At 40.4% G+C, this 22,020-nt stretch overlaps 1 protein-coding gene across 1 annotated transcript in view; it reads right to left on the reverse strand.

Moving 5' to 3' along the window:
• Positions 1-4,951: 4,951 nt before the first annotated feature.
• LOC144770850 (uncharacterized) overlaps positions 4,952-22,020 on the reverse strand; it is a 67,635-nt gene continuing 50,566 nt past the window's right edge. Inside the window, exons 6-9 of the mRNA XM_078655630.1 lie at positions 16,886-16,975; positions 14,044-14,133; positions 11,497-11,613; positions 4,952-6,248 (exon numbers count right to left, since the gene is read on the reverse strand). Coding sequence (XP_078511756.1) covers positions 5,002-6,248; positions 11,497-11,613; positions 14,044-14,133; positions 16,886-16,975 — 1,544 coding nt within the window. The 3' untranslated portion in view covers positions 4,952-5,001. The remainder of the gene's footprint in view (positions 6,249-11,496; positions 11,614-14,043; positions 14,134-16,885; positions 16,976-22,020) is intronic.

Raw genomic sequence — 22,020 nt, forward strand, 5'->3', positions numbered from 1 at the left:
CCCTCTTGACCTCGAGGTCTGCCGTGGGTTCCCTTCTGTGGCATAACTAAGCGGCAAGCTGCTTTGGCGTTCCTCCTAGCAGAATCAGCCCAGGTGGAATCACTCGCAGCCTCCCTCAGCCAGGCAGCAGCGGCAGTACCCGCCCACCAAGTGCGCCTGCACCTGGTGACTCCCACCTCGAGCGCTGAGAAAACTTCCCACATCCGCTGTCTCCTTAATAGCACAGCAGAGAGAGCCACAAGGCACACTCGCGGGAAAACTTCTGTCAAGTGATTAAATTACGGTATCTGAAAACTTCATCCGCGTACGACTCGTTCTCTCCGCTTTATTATGTTGATTCTTGCTCCTCCACCAACTACTTGTGAGGTCCAGTAGGAGCGGTGAGCTTACACGTCCACTCGTGCGGACGCCATCTTGCCCCCCCCCCCCCGTCCTGATAAGAAAAGGGTTGAGGTGGGGTTTGAGTTTTTTGTTACGCCTGATTTTTGCCTATATACAATGGAGACTCGTTGGCAGCTTCGTCAGCTGATTGCACAATTGCAGGCCACTGGGGCTCTAGCTTATTTAATGAGTCCCGCCAAGCTAAAGGTTATTTTTCAGGAACGTGCTTGGTTCTTTACAAATGATGGGCCTGCTAAGGAGTTTTTGAATTCTATTTAGGTTTATTCTGTCATGGAGGGTCAGTTAGATGTATCATGGTAGTGTTAAGGTTTCTGGTTTTTGCTTCTCCTAAATAGAAAATAGTAATATTGTATATTTGTATGTATAATCTTGTGAGTAAAGGCAGGGGAAGTAGGGAAGCTTTACATCTGCAGGACTATAAGCCCTAAAGCCTCGGTAACGGGAAGGGTTGGGGTAGTGTTAGGGTGGAGCAGGGGTGGAGGGGTTTGGGGGAATGGGGCACTGAGGTGGGGGAAAAATGGGGTAAAATCCACAACTGCAGTAAAGAAGTTGAGCAATAAAATGGATAAAATGCTTCCAGACAATTATACAGTCTATGGTAAACTGCTAATAAGATTTCAGTGGAGTATGTTATTTATTTTTCGTTATGGTGCTTAGAGGGATTAAAATTTGCTCCTTAAATGTTTCGGGCCTTAACAACGTTAACAAAAGGAAGAGGGTTACTGCAGAACTTCGGAATATACAAGCTGATGTAGTATGTCTTCAGGAGACACATTTGCCCTGGAGTAATCCTCATTTAGTAGCTGATTTGGGGTACTCTTTAATCGCTGCCTCACAACAGTCATTAATGATACGAGGAGTCATGATATTAATTAAATCTAATGTTTGTTCAATAGGAGGCTGTTTGACGGATAAGTTGGGTCGCTGGGCCATAGTAGAACTAGGGTTGGGGGTTGTCAATTTACATTATGTTCCATCTATGGATCCAATTTAGACGAGGCATCGATGTTGGAGGATCTAAAAATAGAACTGGCGGCATGGGCAACTCCCCTGATAGTATGTGGAGATATTAATATTAATTTAACTCCTCAAGACGTTACTAGAGGACCTCAAAACTATAGAGGACGTAAACCACAGGTCTTTAAGGCACTTTATAATTTCTTAGAAGATCATGGTTTAGTAGATGTTTGGATTAGTTTGGTTATACTTTTTATTCTTTTCCCCATTAAAAAAATGGTACGATTGGATTATTTCTTTATGTCATCTACTTTGCTGACGGGGCGATAATGCAAATATTTCCCAGGATTTCTTCTAATCACGCTCCTGTTGTCTTAGAAATACCAGCTTTATGGATAGATCGGATAAGTAGAAGCTTCACTTTTGATCGGAAACTATGTGCAGATGATCAATTTAAGGGGCACATGTCAAAATGGATTACAGAATATTTTGATATTAATACACACTCTGCCCGTATAGATATTGTATTGGACTCATTTAAGGCCTGTTTTAAGGGCGAAGTTTTGAGCTATGGCATTTCTCATCAAAGGAAACTTAAATTAGAAATGCGAGACCTGTATTCCGCTCTTAGAACAACAGAGGAGAAGTTGACTCAAGGGATAATAGAACGGGGGAATATTTTGGATATTGAAGATGCTGTTGTTAGGTGTCGAGCAAAAATTACTGGGGTCTGGAATATTGGGACTGCGAGGAAATACTTGGCATATAAAAAGCAAAGCCACGAGTGTGGGGAAGCAACAGGGAGGTGCCTTGCTCTAAGGCTGCGTATGCAGGAAGCCTCGCGACGTATTGCGGGCTTAATAGACTCTTCAGGAGAATTATGCTATGACTCAGAGAAGATTTTAGCTATTTTTCATCAGTATTACACAGAGCTTTATACACAGCAGAGTCGGGACGAGGGAGATGACCCAGTAATACCCGGGGGGATTTTTAATCAATTAGACCCCAGTAAGATAGAGTTTCAGGATAGCCCACTTACGATTGAAGAACTAGACACGGCAGTGAAAAGTTTAGCAGTAGGAAAGGCGACGGGCCCTGACCCTCTCCCAGGGGAGATTTATAAGTTTTTTTTGCACAGTTGAAGGATACAATGCTTGAAACATTTAAGGCAGCGCAAGTAGGGTTGGCACCTAAATCATGGGATGAAGACATTTATAGCGGTTTTTAATAAAACGTTTAAAGCTCCAGAGCTGCCCGGTTCATATCGCCCGATTTCTTTACTTAACTGTGATAGTAAAATGTACTCAAAAATTTTGGCCAACCGTATCTCAAAAGTTATAACCTCATTAGTTTCAGTAAATCAACATGGATTTATTCCGGATAGGGGTACTGTCACACATGTTAATAAAGTTGTTACTCTTTTTGATATTGCTCAAGCTGAGAAACGGAAACTTGGGTTAATTGTATTAGACACTGAGAAAGCGTTTGATCGCGTGGAATGGCATTATCATTGGAAAGTGATGAACCGGGCAGGCTTTGGGAGTGGTTTTATGATGGCAATACAGGGACTTTATGCTTCTCCAGTCGCTAGAATTGCTGCTATGGATATGAGATCAGAGATAATCAAAATTACAAGAGGAACTAGGCAAGGATGCTGCTGTTCCCCTTTACTTTTTGCTTTATATATAAACCCTTTTGTTGAAATGTTATCTAATAGTCAGTTGATAAGACCTTTTTTTGCACAGGATATTCCTTATTCAGTTTTCGCGTATGCGGATGATATAGCTGTGACGTTTGCCGACCCGGCTACGGCCCTCTTAGAGATTGAGCGGTTGGCATTTGAGTTTGGTCAGGTCTCTGGCTAGAAACTCAATGTCTCAAAAACGCAAGTTGTATGCACTGAAAATAGTTTCTGAAGTTACATACCTGGATATCAAAACTAAAACAGCAATGAAAGATCTAGTAGAAGTAAATTGGTCGTCACTATTACAGAATATAAGACAATCTTTTGATAGATTAGGACGTCTTCACTTTACTATAATTGGTAGAGGGAATATCATACAAATGAACATTTTGTCTAAAGTATTATACTTATTAGATCCATTCCCTTGGAGATACCCCTAAGCCACTTGCAACAGCTGCAGTCGCTCTGCTCTAAATTTCTCTGGGCTCCTGGTAAACCGCAACGGGCTATGAGATTGATGACACTGCCAATTGAAAGAGGTGGTCGGCCATACCAGATTTTATTCTTTATTATTATGTTTGTTTTTTGCAAAGGATGCATATAATACTGATTGGGGATTAAGTAGACAATATAGCTGAAGCACCGTCTATATTTCAGCTAATCTTATGGACTGAGGCTAGCAGATGTTTATTTAAAGAGCTCGAAGGTAATTACTACAAAAGGACTAGGTTTAAAGTTTTGGAAGCAGTATTTACAGTATGGAGGTAGTTACGTAAAATATCGGTCTTGGATGGACTAACTTATTATAATCTATTGGGATGTTATTACCAAGAGTATTTACAGGAAACTGTACCACCAGTTCAGAGTTGGGACGTTACCACTAAGATCTTTTACAAAGAAATGGGGCGGTCAGACCACGGCTACCTGCCCGTGGTGTAGCGATCAGATACTCATCATTTTTTAAATATCTCCGAATTCGTGACTTTCTTAGTCGAAAGCATATGACCCTTACATCTAATGGCTTGGTAGAGGCCGTCTGACGGCAAGAGAAAATCGGGACATTATATAAAATATTATTATCAACTAGGCCGGATGATATTGAGAAATATAATGCATATTGGCAGTCACTCTGGGGGAACAAGATTTTTCAAAAGAAAATGCTATTATTACCTCTGGGGAAGTTCTTCTCTCAGCCAATTTGAAAGCGAATTTTTTTAAAACAGCATTTAATTTGTATTATACCCCTGATCGCATGCTTAAGTGGGAAAGCCGATATGATGGTAAATGCTTTCCATGTGGGAGCGACAAGGCAGATAGTCTTCATATTTTGTATAATTGTGTTAAACTGTCTCATTTTTTGTATGGTATTGAAAATATTTTGTCAGAAATGCTTCGGACTACGCTTAAGAGCTCTCCGGCTCTTATACTAATAGGGACTGGTCAAGCTGTTGAAAAGGGGACTCCCTTGTATAAACATAGGTATTTCTTATTTGTTGCAATGACTGCTGCACGATTATGCATAGCATCAGATTGGCTACAATCGGAGCCTCCAGCATTTGAATTCTGGCGGGCCAAATTGTATAATTTGTTTAATTTGGAATGGAGTCTGTACTTCGTAAAGGGGGTAAGAAAGCATAAAATGAGTATGTATATCTGGGGATCCTCCATGAGCATATGGAGACTTGATGTGTGATGTATTTTTATCATTTATAAGGGCATCACACTTATTGATTTTTGTGTTCTCTCCTATATTGCAACAGTGGAACAATACAAATAAAAAATAAAAAAGTAATGTCTTCTTACTAAATATGTACTATGGTAGATAGTAAGCTGGTCAGTGTCAGCACTGACAACACACTAATTACATTGATCCAGATTCAAAACAGATGTATCTTGAGATGAACAATATTAACACCAGTGACTGAACCTTTATTCACATTTAGCACAATGAAAATGTTTCAAAGTGGCTCATTAGAAAGACCTATACATTTTGAATGCCATCTTTCATGACTCCTAAGACCGCCACTCTGAGCAAAGCTTTTACTACAAAGGGCACACTGGTAGGGTCTCTCACCAGTATGAGTTCTCTGGTGAGATACTAGAATCCCCTTCCGACTGAAGCTTTGGTCACACTCGGTACATTTATAAGGTCGCTCTCCTGAATGTGTTCTCTGATGGTCAATCAGGCTTCCTTTCTGAGCAAAACTTTTGTCACATTCATTACATTGATATGGCTTTACCTCCATGTGTGTCCTCAGATGATTCATAAGAACTCCTTTGAGCCTGAAGACTTTCTCACACATAGTACATGGAAAGGTTTGTATTTTTGTTCTTTTAGGGGTCTCTCTCTCTTTAATTCTGGAATGCCAAGTCTCATGAGTACGAAGACTTCCACTTTGAGCAAACCGTTTGTTACAAAGGGAACACTGGTAAGGCTTCTCTCCGGTATGTGTTCTCTGGTGATTTACAAGTATCCCTTTCCGACTAAAGCTTTGGCTGCATTGACTGCATTGATAAGGTCTCTCCCCTGAATGAATTCTGAGGTGGTTTATAAGAACTGCTTTTTGAGCAAAGCTTTTGTTACATTCACTACATTGATAGGGCCTCACTTCCATATGTGTCCTCTGATGATTCATGAGAACGCCTTTACGAGTAAAACTCTGTTCACATTCAGTACACTGAAATGTTCTCATATTGGAATGGCTGAAAGAGCCTAGTGCTTTTTTTCTACGTTCATGTTTCATTAATCTAGAATGCCAATTCTTATGACAAATTAGACTTTCACGGTGATCAAAGCTTTTGTTGCACATGGTACATTGGAAAGGTTTCTCTATCATATGTGTTCTCTGGTGAATCCTAAGAACCCCCTTTCGACTGAAGCTTTTTCCACATTGATTGCATTTGTAAGGTTTTTCTCCTGAATGTGTCCTCAGGTGGAAAATGAGTCCTGCTTTCTGAGCAAAGCTTTTGGTACACTCAGGACACTGAAATGGTCGCACACCAGTATGGGTCCTTTGGAGGTTGCCGCAAATTTCCCTTTGATCGAGACTCTGGTCATGTTCAGTGCAACAACATTGCCTTACTCCGTTGTCAGTGCTGTGTGGCCACTCATTATCAAATCCTGATGGAGTGTCAAAAATCTCTGTTGCTTCGATAGAACATATGAAATCTTCTGCTTTTGTGTTTGGGTTTATAGATCCATTGCCTGTAGGATAAAAAAACTGGTCAATACATTATTTATAGGTATGATTTTTTTTTTTAAATGTCATGACCAACATGATTTATATTACAAAATGTTATGAAAAAAGAGAAAAAGAGAAACATATAGCAGGACACAAAAGTAGGTAGAATAAGTATACAAATGGCAGAACTTCAGATGTACAATTAATCACCACAACAAAAGGAAAACAATTCATTTGTCTAAACACAGAGAGTTATCTCCATGGAGGTGACCAGAAAAGTAAAGGCTTGCAACAAGGTGAAACCAAGCTCACAAATGTTTGCTAAGAAATTATAAAGACTGGATGAAAATTCCTAAATGAGTCAAAGGATCACATCCAAATGGGATTATGAGGGTTGAAGAAGCAAAGAGCAAACACTTTGCAGGAAAGACCAGTATAACCACACATTAAACAGCAGAAAGCAAAAACTGTACAACCGAGGATGAGTGTTAGAAAGCGTAGTGTATCACAGGTTAATTATAATAGGGATTGTACTACTGCTTTCCAATGTTAGGATACTGTAGGAAAGTGCCCCTTTTTGCCATGGTCACCCCCACCTTTTGCCTGGTAAATTAAGTGAATTTGACTGAAAGTGCACTGGGGTCCTGCTAACCAGGACCCCAGTGCCAGAGCTTTTTCACAAAACTGTGAAATTGTTTCCAAATTGGCAAAATCTTGAGCTACCACTTGAAGTCCATAGTAAATGGTAACTTGGTACTTAGGCCCTGGGGAACTGAAGGAGGGCCTCACAAGGGCTGCTTCATGATTTGTGTTGCCCTAAGTTACCCCTCACCAAGCACATTCAAGGCTGCTATTGCAGGTTGCGTGTCTTGGTGCAGACAGAAGTGAAAACACTACATGCCACATATCCCTGTGTGCCATGTCTCCTACCACTGCATGTGATACATGTAAGTCACCCCTACAGCAGGACTGACACCCCTAAAGAAGGGTGCTTCATTTTAAATGTGAGGTCATACTTGCATGAGCAGTTATGTCCCAGTGCTGGCCAGTTTCATTACTCAAAAAACAAATGAGAGGGACCCCTTACAACCAAAGAAATAGGGTTCAGTTATAAGCTCAATAAACATCCGTGTTTCCTTTGGTGACGATAGGATACATACTATTCTTCACAATCATCCAAACCACATAGATCAGTTCACACACAAAAAGAGAGCAAAAAATACAGAATAATGCACATATAGTGTGCAGCTATGCAGATATACTAATACGGTTATACAATCAATAATAAAACCTTGTTATCAATTCATTACATTAAAAACCAATGTCAAAAAGCAATCAGATCCAATACATCACATACAAATACACGGTAGTGTACCACAGATGCTACATATGCAGCGAATAATCAAAGAAGAAGATAGAAATATCTAAAATGAGGGTATCAACAAGACAATGCACTTCATCATCAATAAAACCTATCTGTGACGAAGTTAAGTTAAGGCTGGAACTCGATATGTTAAAAATATTTTATCTGTTGTGCCAGCCAACATCACAGATTAGGAGTCAAAGGCATTGATGTGTTTCAATGGTATTTTCCTCACTTAAAACATCTTTATCAAGACTATCATATTAACTCTCATAGTGCATATAGAAATTAACCAATGTTGTACACCTGTGTATAAAAGAGACATACCCCCAGATGCATCAACAACCCATGTTGCGATTCCTTAATAGCGAAAAATACCGATTCGCTATTAAGGAATAGCAAAATGGAATGCATCAAGAAATCACTAAAGAAATAGCGATTTCTTAGAATTCCTTAATTGGAACTCGCAAATTGCGAGTTGCAATTAAGGAATACCTCCCCATTCATTCCTATGGGCCTACAGGCCCATAGGAATGAATGGGAGGACAATCTCAATTTGCGAATCGCAATTAGCGAATCGCAAATTGAGATTGTGATTTCAAGGGTGCAGGGGTGTCCAAAGGACACCCTGTTGCACCCCTGAAATTGATCTGTGCACATATGTTGCGCACACACATGCTCTTAGGGCATGTGTGTGCGCAACATGAAACTTTGAAAAATGCACTTTAGTGCATTTTTCAAAGTTTTTGCAAATTACCATGAAGTTGTAATTCATGGTAATTTGTGTGCCCTATTAGCAAATTCACTATTTTTAAAACTTTCATGCACTGCATTTAAGGAATCTCAATTCCCACAGTGGGTTCTCAATTGGAAGTCACATCTGGCACATAGCTTTTTCTGGAAGGGAAAACAGGGAAATCTATCAAGGCTCAGTTTTTGATGTCATTTATCCTGAGTGAACCTTTCTACATGGTTCCACACAGAAGGCCACTGAATTACTTACGGATCCTTCTGGTGGAAGCCACTGGTATGGTGGCTGACTAACTGATAGCGAGAACTAAACACAGATTCAAATGTGCTAAAGAGTGGGCTTAAATCAGATGGTAAGGGGCACTTCTTGATGACAAACGTGGGTAAATTATCATGTACAATCAGAAACAGTGATCTAACAAGTCAAAAGGAAAAATTACAACCACCATGTGCTCAGTGTAATATTAAAAACATAGAGATTGTGAGCAATATTATTGGTCAAAATCAAGATACGCAGAAGCATTATGGGTTATTACATGGTAGGAATGTTTTTAAAAAACAAGGATTGACAATAGCAACATGTCTGGGTTTAATGTGTGCAAGCATGTAGCTTAAGTACATTACAGTCAGGCAGAGAAACAAAGTGGTAAACTGTAGTAAAGACATCCATGCATTTGTACAATCCTATATTTCTTTCTAGTTAATATAATGGCAGATGGCATTGCTGCCTTCTTTGCCGTCATTCCTTTGTTACTACAACATTGAAAGAAATTAAGACCTACACTTCAGCTTGCCATGCCTCTGAATCTTCTTTTGTCATAGAAACAAAAGAGGATGGTATTGAAGGCAAGGCAACATTCTGTATAGCCTGCCCTATGTTTTAAGGAAAAATCGAAAATAGCCATTCCTAGTAGCATTAATTGGAAACCATTACAAGAGAAGAGTGTAAAAGGCAAAGAGGGAGCGGGAGAAGGAGAGCGGGTGACAGGGATGACAAGCAGGCCAAACTAAGGGTGGGGTGGGAGGGAGGACAAAGAGAGAGTGGAGGGTGGATCTGCGACAAAAGGTGCACAGGAGAAAGAGAGGGGCCATGATGAATTATGAAAGAAAGCAGCTGGTTGGTACTGGGTGATGAAGAGTTGACAGAGGTTTCGTAAATACAATAGGATGGTAAGTGGGGGGAATGAGAACCCCACAGGGAATGGAAGGAAGAGCTGGAGTGAAATGTGTGAGACTCACAAGAAGTAGGGAGGGAGACTGGCAGGTGCGGACAAAAAAGGCTACAGATGTAAAGTAGATCCAAATGCAGTTCCATGCAAGCATTCAATTGGAGGCAGAATCATACACCCAAACACACATTGCCATTAGGTGAGCGGTGAATATTGGGATCAGCAAAGATATATTTGACAGTGACAAGCTAATGGCTAAAATAAGCTGGTGAAAGTAAGCCAATGGTTGAAAGGGGCTGACCCAAAGTCCACTTCATGTATACTATTAACAATATATCTGTTTGATCCCTGTGCAGTCAAAACCCATTGTTAACACAGTGTAGCAGGACTGTCAGGACATAAATACATGAAATCTGACAGTATACTTTACAGACCCTAAGTGGAGCAACTCATAAACTCTGTAGGTACATCTCCAGAAGAATAAGGGCAGAGTGTGCAATCACACTACCACAATAGGAATGTCTACTCTGACATTTAAAAAACCCATTTGCTATATCAGACAGTATCCTGATTTCTTCCTGACTTTATCTAACTTTTCGCATTTACAAGTTGGTTCATTATTTCCCTGGATGTTTTAAAATGTTCAATTTTTGTTGTGATTCTATGAGATCATCCAGAAATATTGGAGTCAACTTCAATCACTTAATCAGTCTTCTTACAGTCATCACATAAAATTTAGCAACAGTCCTTTGCAGAGAAAAACAACCTGCTAATACTTATCCTGTGAGGTAAATCTAGATAGTAAAATGTTTCTATAATTTCTTGAAAATGGCTAGGAAATAAAATACAGGAATTCATGTTGACCTTAGCAGAAATCCAGCTTGCAAGGTCAGCAGATGTTATGACATCCTCTCCTTAGGCAGAGGCTTGCCCAACATTAGATCTGTGCCTACCTGGTGGAGATCCTGCTGAGCTCAGAGAAATCACCATAGTAGAAGGTGCTCAGTAGATACAAGAGGTTGCAGAATGGGCGCTATGTTTCTTTTGCTCGTCTCTGAAAAATCTGCTGTTTTTACAAAATAAACTCCAGAATCAGAAGTTTGTTTTATAAACACAGGAAGACATTGGCCATGATACCCACAGAGATTCCAGTGAGTTGAGGAAATTGTTCATTTTGCTATCAGATAAGAACATGCTCCGTCAAGGGGTGTCAGGCAGAGAAATTCAGTGATGGTCATCCCACCCTAATAGGGAGAGGTAAACACCACTGTGAATGGCTGCCTATTGAAAAATTTAGTTTGCCCCACCTCAAAATAATTAGGCAGGAGAACTAGCAGCTTGGTGTAGCTCTTCCAAACTTTAAATGAGTCCCAACGCCTTAAGATGTTTTAGAGGGCCATTCTCAACAATTAAATCCAAAGTTCACAGGAAAAGGGAGACAAGTATTCAAGTATTGGGATCAGTCATAATTGCCTGGGTGTTATGCTACAGCACCTTGAACTCACTATAAAGATTAGGTTTAAATCAGAGATTGACCCCAGACATTTCCGCTGGAACAAGACATTCAATGTCAGCTTTATACTTTGGTGGTAACTAAAAGTCCTCCAACGTGGGGAAGATATGGTACAATCACATGAGACTCTACCAGTGAAAAATCAGACCATCCGTATAGCAGTGGAAATACTGCCAGTAGCTGTTTCTCCACTGCATTATAAACTTTCTCCACGAATCAAAGGACTTTTCTTTAACACTTAACTTTACATCAGGTCCCAAGACCCTTAGAATTGACCCAATGTGGGGCTACAATAGTATTGAAATTATACTGGGCAAGAGAAAATAGGGGCAGTGTAGTGACAGGAAAAGGGCAACGTTATAAATGATAGAGGCTACAAGTCACTTGTTATCCAAACTACAACTGAGACCCTAAACAAACCACCTGCCTTTTTCCTGAAATAGAAATGTGTCATCATCTAAGAGCTATCAACTCACCTGTAGTCTGAACACTGTGGATTCCAGATTCCTCCAATTTCAGCTCCTTTTTGCAAACTGATTGTTCCTCAGCCTTGATCATTACTACTACATCAGGGATGTTAGTTGGCTGGCAAGCTATAAAAACATGTCTCAAAGTGTTACAACATGCAATGCAGGTTTAATTCCATAGAACGTGAAATCAAATCAAATAGGATTAGCCACCAAGTTGTGAGCATGCAACCCTACAGGAAGACTTAAACTCTCACTGTATTAACAAAGTTGATATGGAAGCTATCTGTGGTTAACTACTTGACATACCCGAGAACATTACAACTGAGTGTCATGACACATGAATTTAGAAGACAGGCAATGTTGATCAGATTAAAGGTATACAAACATTTTGAATCTATACAGAAGTTGTCACTTAGAAAAACATGCCCATTTACCAACTATCACCCTCCCACCAATCCTTAGAGAGGACACTAAGGTGTGTCTACATGCAATCATTAACAATTCTGGTTATTTTCGTCCTAATTCCAATTAACTATGTTACTTCTAAGGTATAGAGTATACGTATGTCACAACTCCAGGGTGGTCTTCCTTCAAAGGATAGTAAAAAATATCATGTAATGAGTGATACCTGACAGTACAGTATATCCACTCAAAAAAGTATGCAGCAAACATTTCTTCATTGGTGTGTGCATATATGGTATGAGGATCTTGCTAGTCATAGTTTGATTCTAATGTCATGTGATGCAGAACAGAAGGGCCACCCTACTTTAAAGTCTTCTACGTTGATTTGCAGGGAGAACTGTTTTACAGTGATACAGATTAAAAGTTAATTTGGCTTAGAGAATGTTAGGTGCAATACAAAATAATACTTCTTGTGTTTCAAACATAATTCTAGCGGTGGGCTATCAAAGTCACAACTGTACCTCATAACATTCATATTTTGTCTGCACTGTTGTATGTTGTTTTTGTATCATTTCTTTATGAGTTTGCTTATTTTGAAAAAGCACATCAATTAGGATCAATGACAATGTTACTGTGGCCCTATGAGTCACTCACATTTCTAAACACAGAAATTACCCATGTTCCTCGCTGTGCAAACATAAGATAACATGTTCCAATCCATTATACTATATGCTCACTGCAGTGCTGAACTCTAACTTCACCTACCATAACATCCTGCTTGCATTGTCCATTGAAGTTAATAGGATAGATAAGAAGAGGTGGACGGGGTCATCGATAAAATGCATGAGTTGGCTCAGGGAGATATAAGAAATGTGCAAAAGGGGGAGGGTATATGTATGTACAATGCATTTATTAGGCTCTAACCTCACCAGTGAGCATTTCCGATTGTAAGTTGGCAGCTCAAAGTTCAGGGTAGGATCTAGTCCTGTGGGTGGGGCTTGTGCTCATTCCGTGGTGCATTGGTGTCCAGAAATGGTTCACAGATATTTTCAAACACTGATATTTATGGAGTCTAAATACATGTTTCTCATAGGTGGCTAGATGGAAGAGCTCACTGCTCCATTTAATATGAGCAGAGTGGTCTGCACCAGTGTACAAAAATACACAGATTGTAGCCACCACCAATGCAGTCGCCATCCAGCAGCACCATTGAGAAGCAACACCTTCCATGTCAGATGCATTGTGCAACAATTCCAGCTTGGCTGACTACACAGTGGAGTAAAGACAGGATTTATTCAGTTTGCGACTAACTCATGTACAATTTGCCTGTGGTTGCACACAGTACAATACAACATGAGCAATATCACACCCTGCAGTGTTACACCTCCAACAATTGTCTTCAGGAATCAGTTGTGCCCTTTCAGCATATATGGAGACCAGTACCAGTTATGCAGAATGTTGAAATGCATTAATTTTAACCTGGCTTCTCTAGGAGGGTAGCCGTACGTCTCCATCACACTTGGCCAGTCTTCACCTGTGTAGGTCAGACTAAGGCAGTCTTGATAGTATTCCCTTGCAGATAGAGAGGCGGGGTTGAATACAGGACATCAATTAGGATTTGATACAAGTTGGAGACTTTTCCCCTCCTTCTCCCCTTGTCAGGTTGCATGTTGTTTCCATGCCATTTCTGCAGCAAATGCTAGAGTTGCATTTGCAGTGGATACATCATACAACCCCTGCCACCTAAATGCAACTGTTTTTTTGTATGCTTAATCTAAACACCTTGGGCTTTGTTTTGTTTCATGCTCTCATGATGGTTTATTTGTAATATGTTACTGTAGCTGTTATGATAAAGAATCTAGTAAACAAAACGATATTTTCCAATGCTTTTCTACTTTGAGACTAAATGTGTGTTTTGTTGTGGGTTCTTAAAGTGGCAATAGACAGAAGATTTTGTTTTTTTACACTAGGTTTTATTGGGGTGTGAGCCACAGTGCTGTGTTTCTATATCACCCACATAAATCAGACTCTTGATATGCCGATAATAAAATTTTGTTCAACCATGCTTACTGTGGAAATTGTTTCCAATTAGGGTAAGGGAGATTACAGGGATAATCTTGCACTGTGAGAGATCATGTGGTTCACACATACCTGAAGTAAGCTGCTCAACATTTTTCTGGCAATTGGATTCCTCCTGTGATTTAGGAATCCATGAACATACAGATATGCTAGTTAAACCACCTGTTGCAAAGTGAAGAAAAAAACTATCATCATGCTAAAGAATAAATCAACATTTGTTATAAAATTAAAGCAATCACATATTATAATAAATCCACAGTACACTGATTTTATACTCCAAGTTGTAAATGGAATGTAAGGTGTGCTTTCAAGCTCAGATCATGCTAGAATTGTCAAACTAATAGCAATATATTGTTGTCAGCAAATCTTCAGTACTGGATGGAAAATACTAGGCTCGGTCTTTATGCCAGTGTAATCGGCATAATTCCGGTATTTTCATATAACTCTTATTATATGAAAATCGCAAAATTGCACTATCAAGCCGCATCACATAATAACACACTATTCACAGTAAACATTTACTACGAATTCACTAGAACAACACGAACAACAGAGCATGAGTGGCTGTTTTTCATTGTGTGTTTGCTTTTTGCACTACTTTTCAGCCCAAAATGCATCCTTGCATCCAAAGTAGAAATGAGGATGCAATTCATGCTAAAAGACAGCACCAAATGCTTACTTTGCGTAATTACAAGTAGTTTCATGTACTTTTGCTTACATTTCGCATAATAATGCTAAAGTAAAGCTAATCACCAGAATATTGCACACCATAATTCCCCCAAATGGAATGAATAAAAACTGCATATATTATAATAGTGACCGCAACGAAAAATCTATAAAACAGATTTGCCATGGGAGCCTTTTACTTTCTGACCAACTTGTATGCACATCTGTTTTGAGGCATCGGAGATACTGGTACAGAAAACATGGCATTTCTGTGATAGAGAACATGAAGTCAGGGTTTCCATACCAATAAACACCCATTTGCATTTTACTAACATTTATTTTTTAATATTGACCCGTATGAAAGCATTAAACATAGTGGTTGAAAAAGCATGTCATCAGAAAAATTATTGTATAAAATGTGTATTATAAGGTAACGGTGAGGAGCACTGGTGCATTAGCTACTATTTATGGAAAATATGTCCCTCAATATTTTATTGACATAATTCTACCATTATTAAAGAGATCATATCTGATACAAACAACCTATCTTTAAATTACTGCCTCTTTTTGAAGGAGCCATGGTGATAGTATCTAGTTTCTATGAATGTGTGCTTGGTGCCTGTTCAGTCCTTAGAATCCATACGACCAAGCAAGCAAAAGTTTTAGTTCTGCTGAATCGCCTTACAATTGTAGGGTACAGTCAAGTTAATTAATTTGGGTAGATAGTCTATGTGTTCACAAAGTCTTGCTGTTCAACAAACATAGTATTTAAAGGTGATGTAAATGTAAATGTAAATGTATTGGACTTGTAAAGCGCACAGCTGCCCGTAAGCGTCCCGGCGCTTGCTTAGGGAACCCGTCCTGGTATTCCCCTATGAGAAACCCCGGCAGGGTGTCCACAAGGTGAAAGCCAGGCATCCCGCCGCGAGGGGCCGTAGTGGAGATTAAGCAAGCTATTGCCCAGAGTCGCAGAGTGTGACCCCGTGAGTTGAGTAGGCACCAGAGCGAGAATTGTCGAGTCCGTGGAATTTTGAGCCCGAGACCTGCCGAGGCGGGGAATTGAACCCTGGTCCACGGTCGATCTCAGCTTCCGGGTCTGCCGCCTCTAACCACTGAGCCACGCTTCTCCACCTAGAGATAGAGCCTTCCTGATGTGGGGGCATGGTATATAAAAAGTAAATGGAGACAATAGGGAATGCATTGATTTGTAAAGAGGCTTCCAGTTGCTAGATTTGTTTGCCTGGACAATTGATAGTAACTTATCGTAAGGCAGTTTTTCAGAACAGTTGCAATGGCTTCGCGCAAAGGGGAACAACTTTTCTTATGGGCTTGCACTGCCTTAATAATTTCTCTGAGTTAAAGCATGAACTGCATTGAGCACAAATTGTAAACAATGATTGCCTGACTCTGTTTCCAAAATGTTTTGCTTGCAATTCATGCCATTATTTTGTAAAAATCTGAGATTTATGTATGTGCTTTTGACACTGCAAACCAATATAAGGAACCTGAAACTTTAGAGGACTAAGGTGCAAAGCATTATTTTGCCATCTAGTTGTTGGGTCTAGAATTGTCCCTATGTTTTCTCTTTTGGACATCAACCAGATGTAAGGCAGTGCCTGACCACAATGACTTTATAAATAAGATCCAAGAGCCCCAGTGCATAGTCACTGTCTTTGAATTCTTTATTTACCTGTTGATGTGATATTTGTTGTGGATGGAGTAGTTTTATTTACTGTGCAGCTTTACTTGTTTGCTTTTTCTTTCACCTTTCACAGGGTAGGTGTGATGGTCCACCTGAATTTAACATAGCTCAAAAATGCAAAACTGTTCAAAGGGATATTTCCTTAACTGTAAGAGTACCAGTTTGAAGATCCACGTGGAAGTGGTGACTGACCTCGGTGGGGACAGTCTCCTTGTCCCTTATAGGAACCTTCTAATAAGTGGTGTTGTGAAAAGGTTCCCTTCAGAGGAACCGTAGTTATATTTAACTAATAGCTGAAAACATGAACTTATATTGAAGCATAAGAGAATTTTGAATCAAGGAAAGCATTAAGTATTTAATAATGATGTTGTAGTCCCCGAGGTTGTTTATACAGCATTACTTACAAGGGAAACGGATAGTGTCTCTTCTCCAGGTTCATGCTCAAGTAACAGTGTATTCTGCTTACAGCTCAAGAGCCTCCCAAAAAGGCAGAAGGTACAAAGCGAGCATTATTGGCTATAGCAAAACCACTTACTTATTACCTACCTGTATCAACTGACTCTATGCTTCCTTGGAAGTGTGATTCACCCTTTGGAGTGATATTTAATGAACATGTAGATAGTATTGGTGCTGTGCCTGTAATAAAGAGAATATAAAACATATTCAGATGAATAATAAAGCATGTCGGATAATATAGACTACTGCAGCTACAGAGTATTTTACAAGGACCTTTGCATTCTTGCTCAAAGAATTACATTAATTAATTGTCTGAAAGACAAGAGTTTAAATTAAGAAATTACGAAATTAAGAACCCTGATAAAACTGTGTTAAGAATGTGATGCAGATGTTAATTAATTGCCACAGGAAGCACATAAATCCTTCAAGTCTATTGAACAAATGATTTGAGTTAGTCATCAGGCCGCAGAAAATCTATTTAACCACAAGCCAAAGAGAATAAAAAGTAGAATTTTTGCTTCCCTTCCCAGAGGTGGCGTAGATCACGCTGATGTATGCCTATTTCAAGAATAGAAATTTCTGCGAACACATCCTCTGGAAAGCACACTCCATGCGACTCAGTAACGGGATGGTGCCACAAGCTTGTGCGGCCTATGGTGACCTTTTAAAAATGCAGTGTGATGAGTTTGTATCACACAGAGATCCCAAATATGCTCACACATTCTACCAGCTGCCCTTAGCTCAGGTACACATGCACTGGACTTTAGCTGGAGAGTTAGTACACAAACACAGAGTCAAATCAGTTAGAACACCACTCACGTTTATCAATGACAATCAGTCAGTGTTAGTAAATTATTATGTACAATTTCTGTTCTCAGAGGCTCATTTGTTTTTGCCCACTATTTAGTGGACTTTATTGTTTGAACTCTTCATTTGTCCAGTTTCTTTTGTGTGTACTTTTAGACTAGTCCTGAAGGTTCTCCATGATTACTTCACTATCGTTTTTTAGGTCTTGAGGTCTTGAGCCTCTATCTTCTCAGGCCAAAACACACAAGATGATGGACAGAATGTTGCACAATGGCAAAACATTCACCCCCCAGGCAGAGATCTGGGTTTAATCCATCGTTATTTTGCTCACCAAGCCACCCCAGTTTAGACATGGCCATATGCAAATCAGTCTTGACCCTGTGCCTCATGGGAACAGTCCAGCCCGAACTGCCAAGCCATGTCTTCCCTGGACCGGAATCAAGCATCCTATGACCGGTTTCTGGCTATCAGCCATCTTTAGCCAGGATAGCTTGACTCCAGTGGCTTAGTGAACTCGGGACCCACGTCTGGGCATACCCTTCCCAAATAGGGTGAACAGCAAAACACACAAGATGATGGACGGAAAGTTGCACAATGGCAAAGCATTCACCCCCAGTCACAGATCTGGGTTTAATCCATCGATAGTTTGCTCACCAAGCCACCCCAGTTCAGACATGGCCATATGCAAATCAGTCTTGACCCTGTGCCTCATTGGAACAGTCCAGCCCGAACTGCCAAGACATGTCTTCCCTGGACCGGAATCAAGCATCCTAGGACCGGTTTCTGGCTATCAGCCGTCTTCAGGCAGGATAGCTTGACTCCAGTGGCTTAGTGAGCTCGGGACCCACGTCTGGGCATACCCTTCCCAAATAGGGTGAACAGCAAAACACACAAGATGATGGACGGAATGTTGCACAATGGCAAAGCATTCACCCCCAGTCACAGATCTGGGTTTAATCCATCGTTATTTTGCTCACCAAGCCACCCCAGTTCACACATGGCCCTATGCAAATCAATCTTGACCCTGTGCCTCCTGGGAACAGTCCAGACCAAACTGCCAAATCATATCTTCCCTGGATCGGAATCAAGCATCATGGGCCGATTTCTGGCTATCAACCTTCATCAGCCAGGATAGCTTGACTCCATTGGCGTAGTGAGCACGGGACCCACGTATGGGCATACCCTTCCCACATAGGGTGAACAGCAAAACACACATGATGATGGACGGAATGTTGCACAATGGCAAAACATTCACCCCCAGTCACGGATCTGGGTTTAATCCATCGTTATTTTGCTCACCAAGCTACCCCAGTTCAGACATGGCCATATGCAAATCAATCTTGACCCTGTGCCTCATGGGAACAGTCCAGACCGAACTGCCAAGCCATATCTTCCCTGGACCGGAATCAAGCATCCTAGGACCGGTTTCTGGCTATCAGCCTTCATCAGCCAGAATAGCTTGACTCTAGTGGCGTAGTGAGCACGGGACCCACGTCTGGGCATACCCTTCCCACATAGGGTGAACAGCAAAACACAAAAGATGATGGACGGAATGTTGCACAATGGCAAAACATTCACCCCAGTCACAGATCTGGGTTTAATCCATCGTTATTTTGCTGACCAAGCCACCCCAGTTCTGACATGGCCATATGCAAGTGAATGATGTTGAATTATTAGAGCCATAATACTTTGCAGATGATTAAACTTTGGTTGACCTGGCCCGACGTGCTGAGTGCAACATTGTTGTCAGATTTAATGGGTATAAAAGTCTAATTTCAAGGCAGAACAAATAACCTGGAGTCATAATGCGCATGAAACATGATTTACAAGCAACTGAAAACACAGTTGACTTCCTCATCTTTACACAACAAGACAGACCAAGTATAAATAAACAATACACAAGTATATGTTTTTTAAACCTAGTTCCTCATCGCCTTGACGCACCATTTTACTGTGGTCAATTTGTCCCCTGGGCAACGGGGCGGGTCCGACGTGCTCTTCAGTGCTTAAAGAAACCTCATCCAGTACACTGTGTAAGGCTTCATTGCAGATGCTTGGGGGCACATTTTTGGTTAACATCAAACAAACCAGTGAAAGGGGAGTGCCATTTATTGTGGCGTCGGATACGGAAACAAGTTGGTGGATGAAGGGAACGGACATTCATTTGTTGGCAAATGACTCCCTCTTCTGGAAAACTTTCACACAAATACTTTGAGTAGTAAATAAGCCTATCGGTCAGGCTTTACAAAAGACGCTTTGTGTGGGAGTGGAATGCTGACTTGTTATCCTGATGTGACATGCTATTGCCATGTACTAGCTGCTCTTCGTGATGCAGGACATTAATTCGTTCCACTGTTCAAGCAAAACAAGGGGGTTGGGTTAGATGTGCTGTGACCATGGCGCAGCCGTCACCTAGTACGTTGCAACTTCTTGCCTGATAGTACCTATAAGATTATTTTGCTGCTTACGGAGTGCAAAATGCTATTGCTGGATTTATCAAGTCTAGTTGTTGCAAATTAGAGTAAAAAAAGGGTACATAAAAAGGTTAATAGACTTAACAGGGAAGAATCACACAGGATGACCGGAACGTTCACTAAAAGGCACCAACCATTATCCATTTGCAGGCTACGATTTTTAAATGACACACTCATAGCCAGTCCAAAGTGTGGGAGGAGTCATACCGCAAAAAGTACAGACAATAGAAAGCCTAACAGGGAAAAGATTTTCAATGATGAACCACACTTTCAAGATGAGGAAAAGAGATGTGTGGACAGAAAATAAAGCCCTTCCCGAGACAATGCAAAAGACCAAAGGGAAATAAACTAAAGAGAATTTGCCCAACGATGTTCAAGAGTACAATTGTTGAGGTGCAACTCAGAGAACTAGATTAAGTAGAGCATTGTAGGTCATTACAGGTTGATAATATGGACCATGTTACTCTAACCTCGAAGGGAACTGTCAGTAACAAAAGAGAGTTCTGTAAGAAGAATGCGGTCACCAGATACTCAGAGTGGAGACCTGCTCTATAGCAGCAAGCTCTTAAAAATCGAATATTAAGGTTCGTGGTAACCCGTAGAAAGAAAGAAAGAGAAGACACTTCCTCAAGCTTCCTTAGTAAGTTTCTGAAACTCATCTTCCCATGAGTAACTACTGCAGAAGCCACAAACAGGATACTACACATTGTTCAAGGTATTGATAACAGGATAATTTGATTCCATAGAAATGAAGATCAGATTATTAGAATATACACAAACAGTATATACTATGTAAGGACTAATATTACATAAAACACTGATGTGGCAGACCTAAATACATATACAGCCCTGTAATTCCATTCCTGAAATATTTGGGAAAAGAATACCTTAACCAGATGTAAAGCATCCAAACCCAGACAATGGAGTGGGCTGTGGGCTAGGACAACGCGAAAGACAAAGACAAAGTATTGAGGATCCGTTCCCTTTCTAGATTAGTTCAATGGATGAGCTTGGTTTAACCTGAATTTACTGAGATTTGGTTACCTTATCACAGCCTTTCAAGAGAGGTGGCAAGCCACACCCCTCAGCTGTGTAAAGTAGAGACAGAGCTTGTAACATGAAAACCAATGGCACATTTGGGAGTGGGCCTCTGGCACTCTGATTTGGTTCTTTTAGACCCTACCATGATGAGGAAGGCTGTCAGAAGCCATGAGTTAAGACAATAAAACAAACATCCTTTGAATGTTACAGCCAGATGCCCACCCTAGAAGTGATTGGTAAGGCCCACAAGATGTGTGCAGCATATTTGTCACCATGCAAAGTATCTTTATAGGAAATGTGGCTCTGTGTTGAGCCCATCCTAGGGATCCAATGACCTTGAAAGGCAGACTATGAAAAATATTATTTGAACACATACTAAAATAAACATTATTAAACCCATAATCGGACAGCCTATATGTTGATGTTAACTAAAATAATCTTTTGAATTTATAAACAAATACAAAAGCATTTCATGTAAAACAAAAACCAACAAAAAACCTTTTCATACTACAAAGTGTATAGCAAGAGGGGTAAAGACAAAAGTGCTCCAAATGCTACGGGAGGGGAAAGACCATGGACGCATGTGAAACCACACTGAAGGAAACAGAGGAAGGCAACAAGAAGGGGCAGAGGTGCAAACAACGTTTTTTTTTCATTTAGCTTTAGGGTGGTATTACAATCCCAATAGAAATGTCTTCAATAGGGGGTGAGTCCACAATGGGGAAACCACATATGAACTAAAAGCAGACAACTGGAGGCTGCATTACCACATGTCCTGCATCTATCAACTCCAGGGCACACACACCTAAAATTCCAAAACTGCTGTTTTTAGATGTCATGGATTTTCAAGCTTATTTTACATCATATCTCATATGTGGCTCCTTTACTTGATATTCTCAATAA

This window comes from Lissotriton helveticus, chromosome 7 (genome assembly GCF_964261635.1).
Source record: "Lissotriton helveticus chromosome 7, aLisHel1.1, whole genome shotgun sequence".
NCBI classification, from domain to species: Eukaryota; Metazoa; Chordata; class Amphibia; order Caudata; family Salamandridae; genus Lissotriton; species Lissotriton helveticus.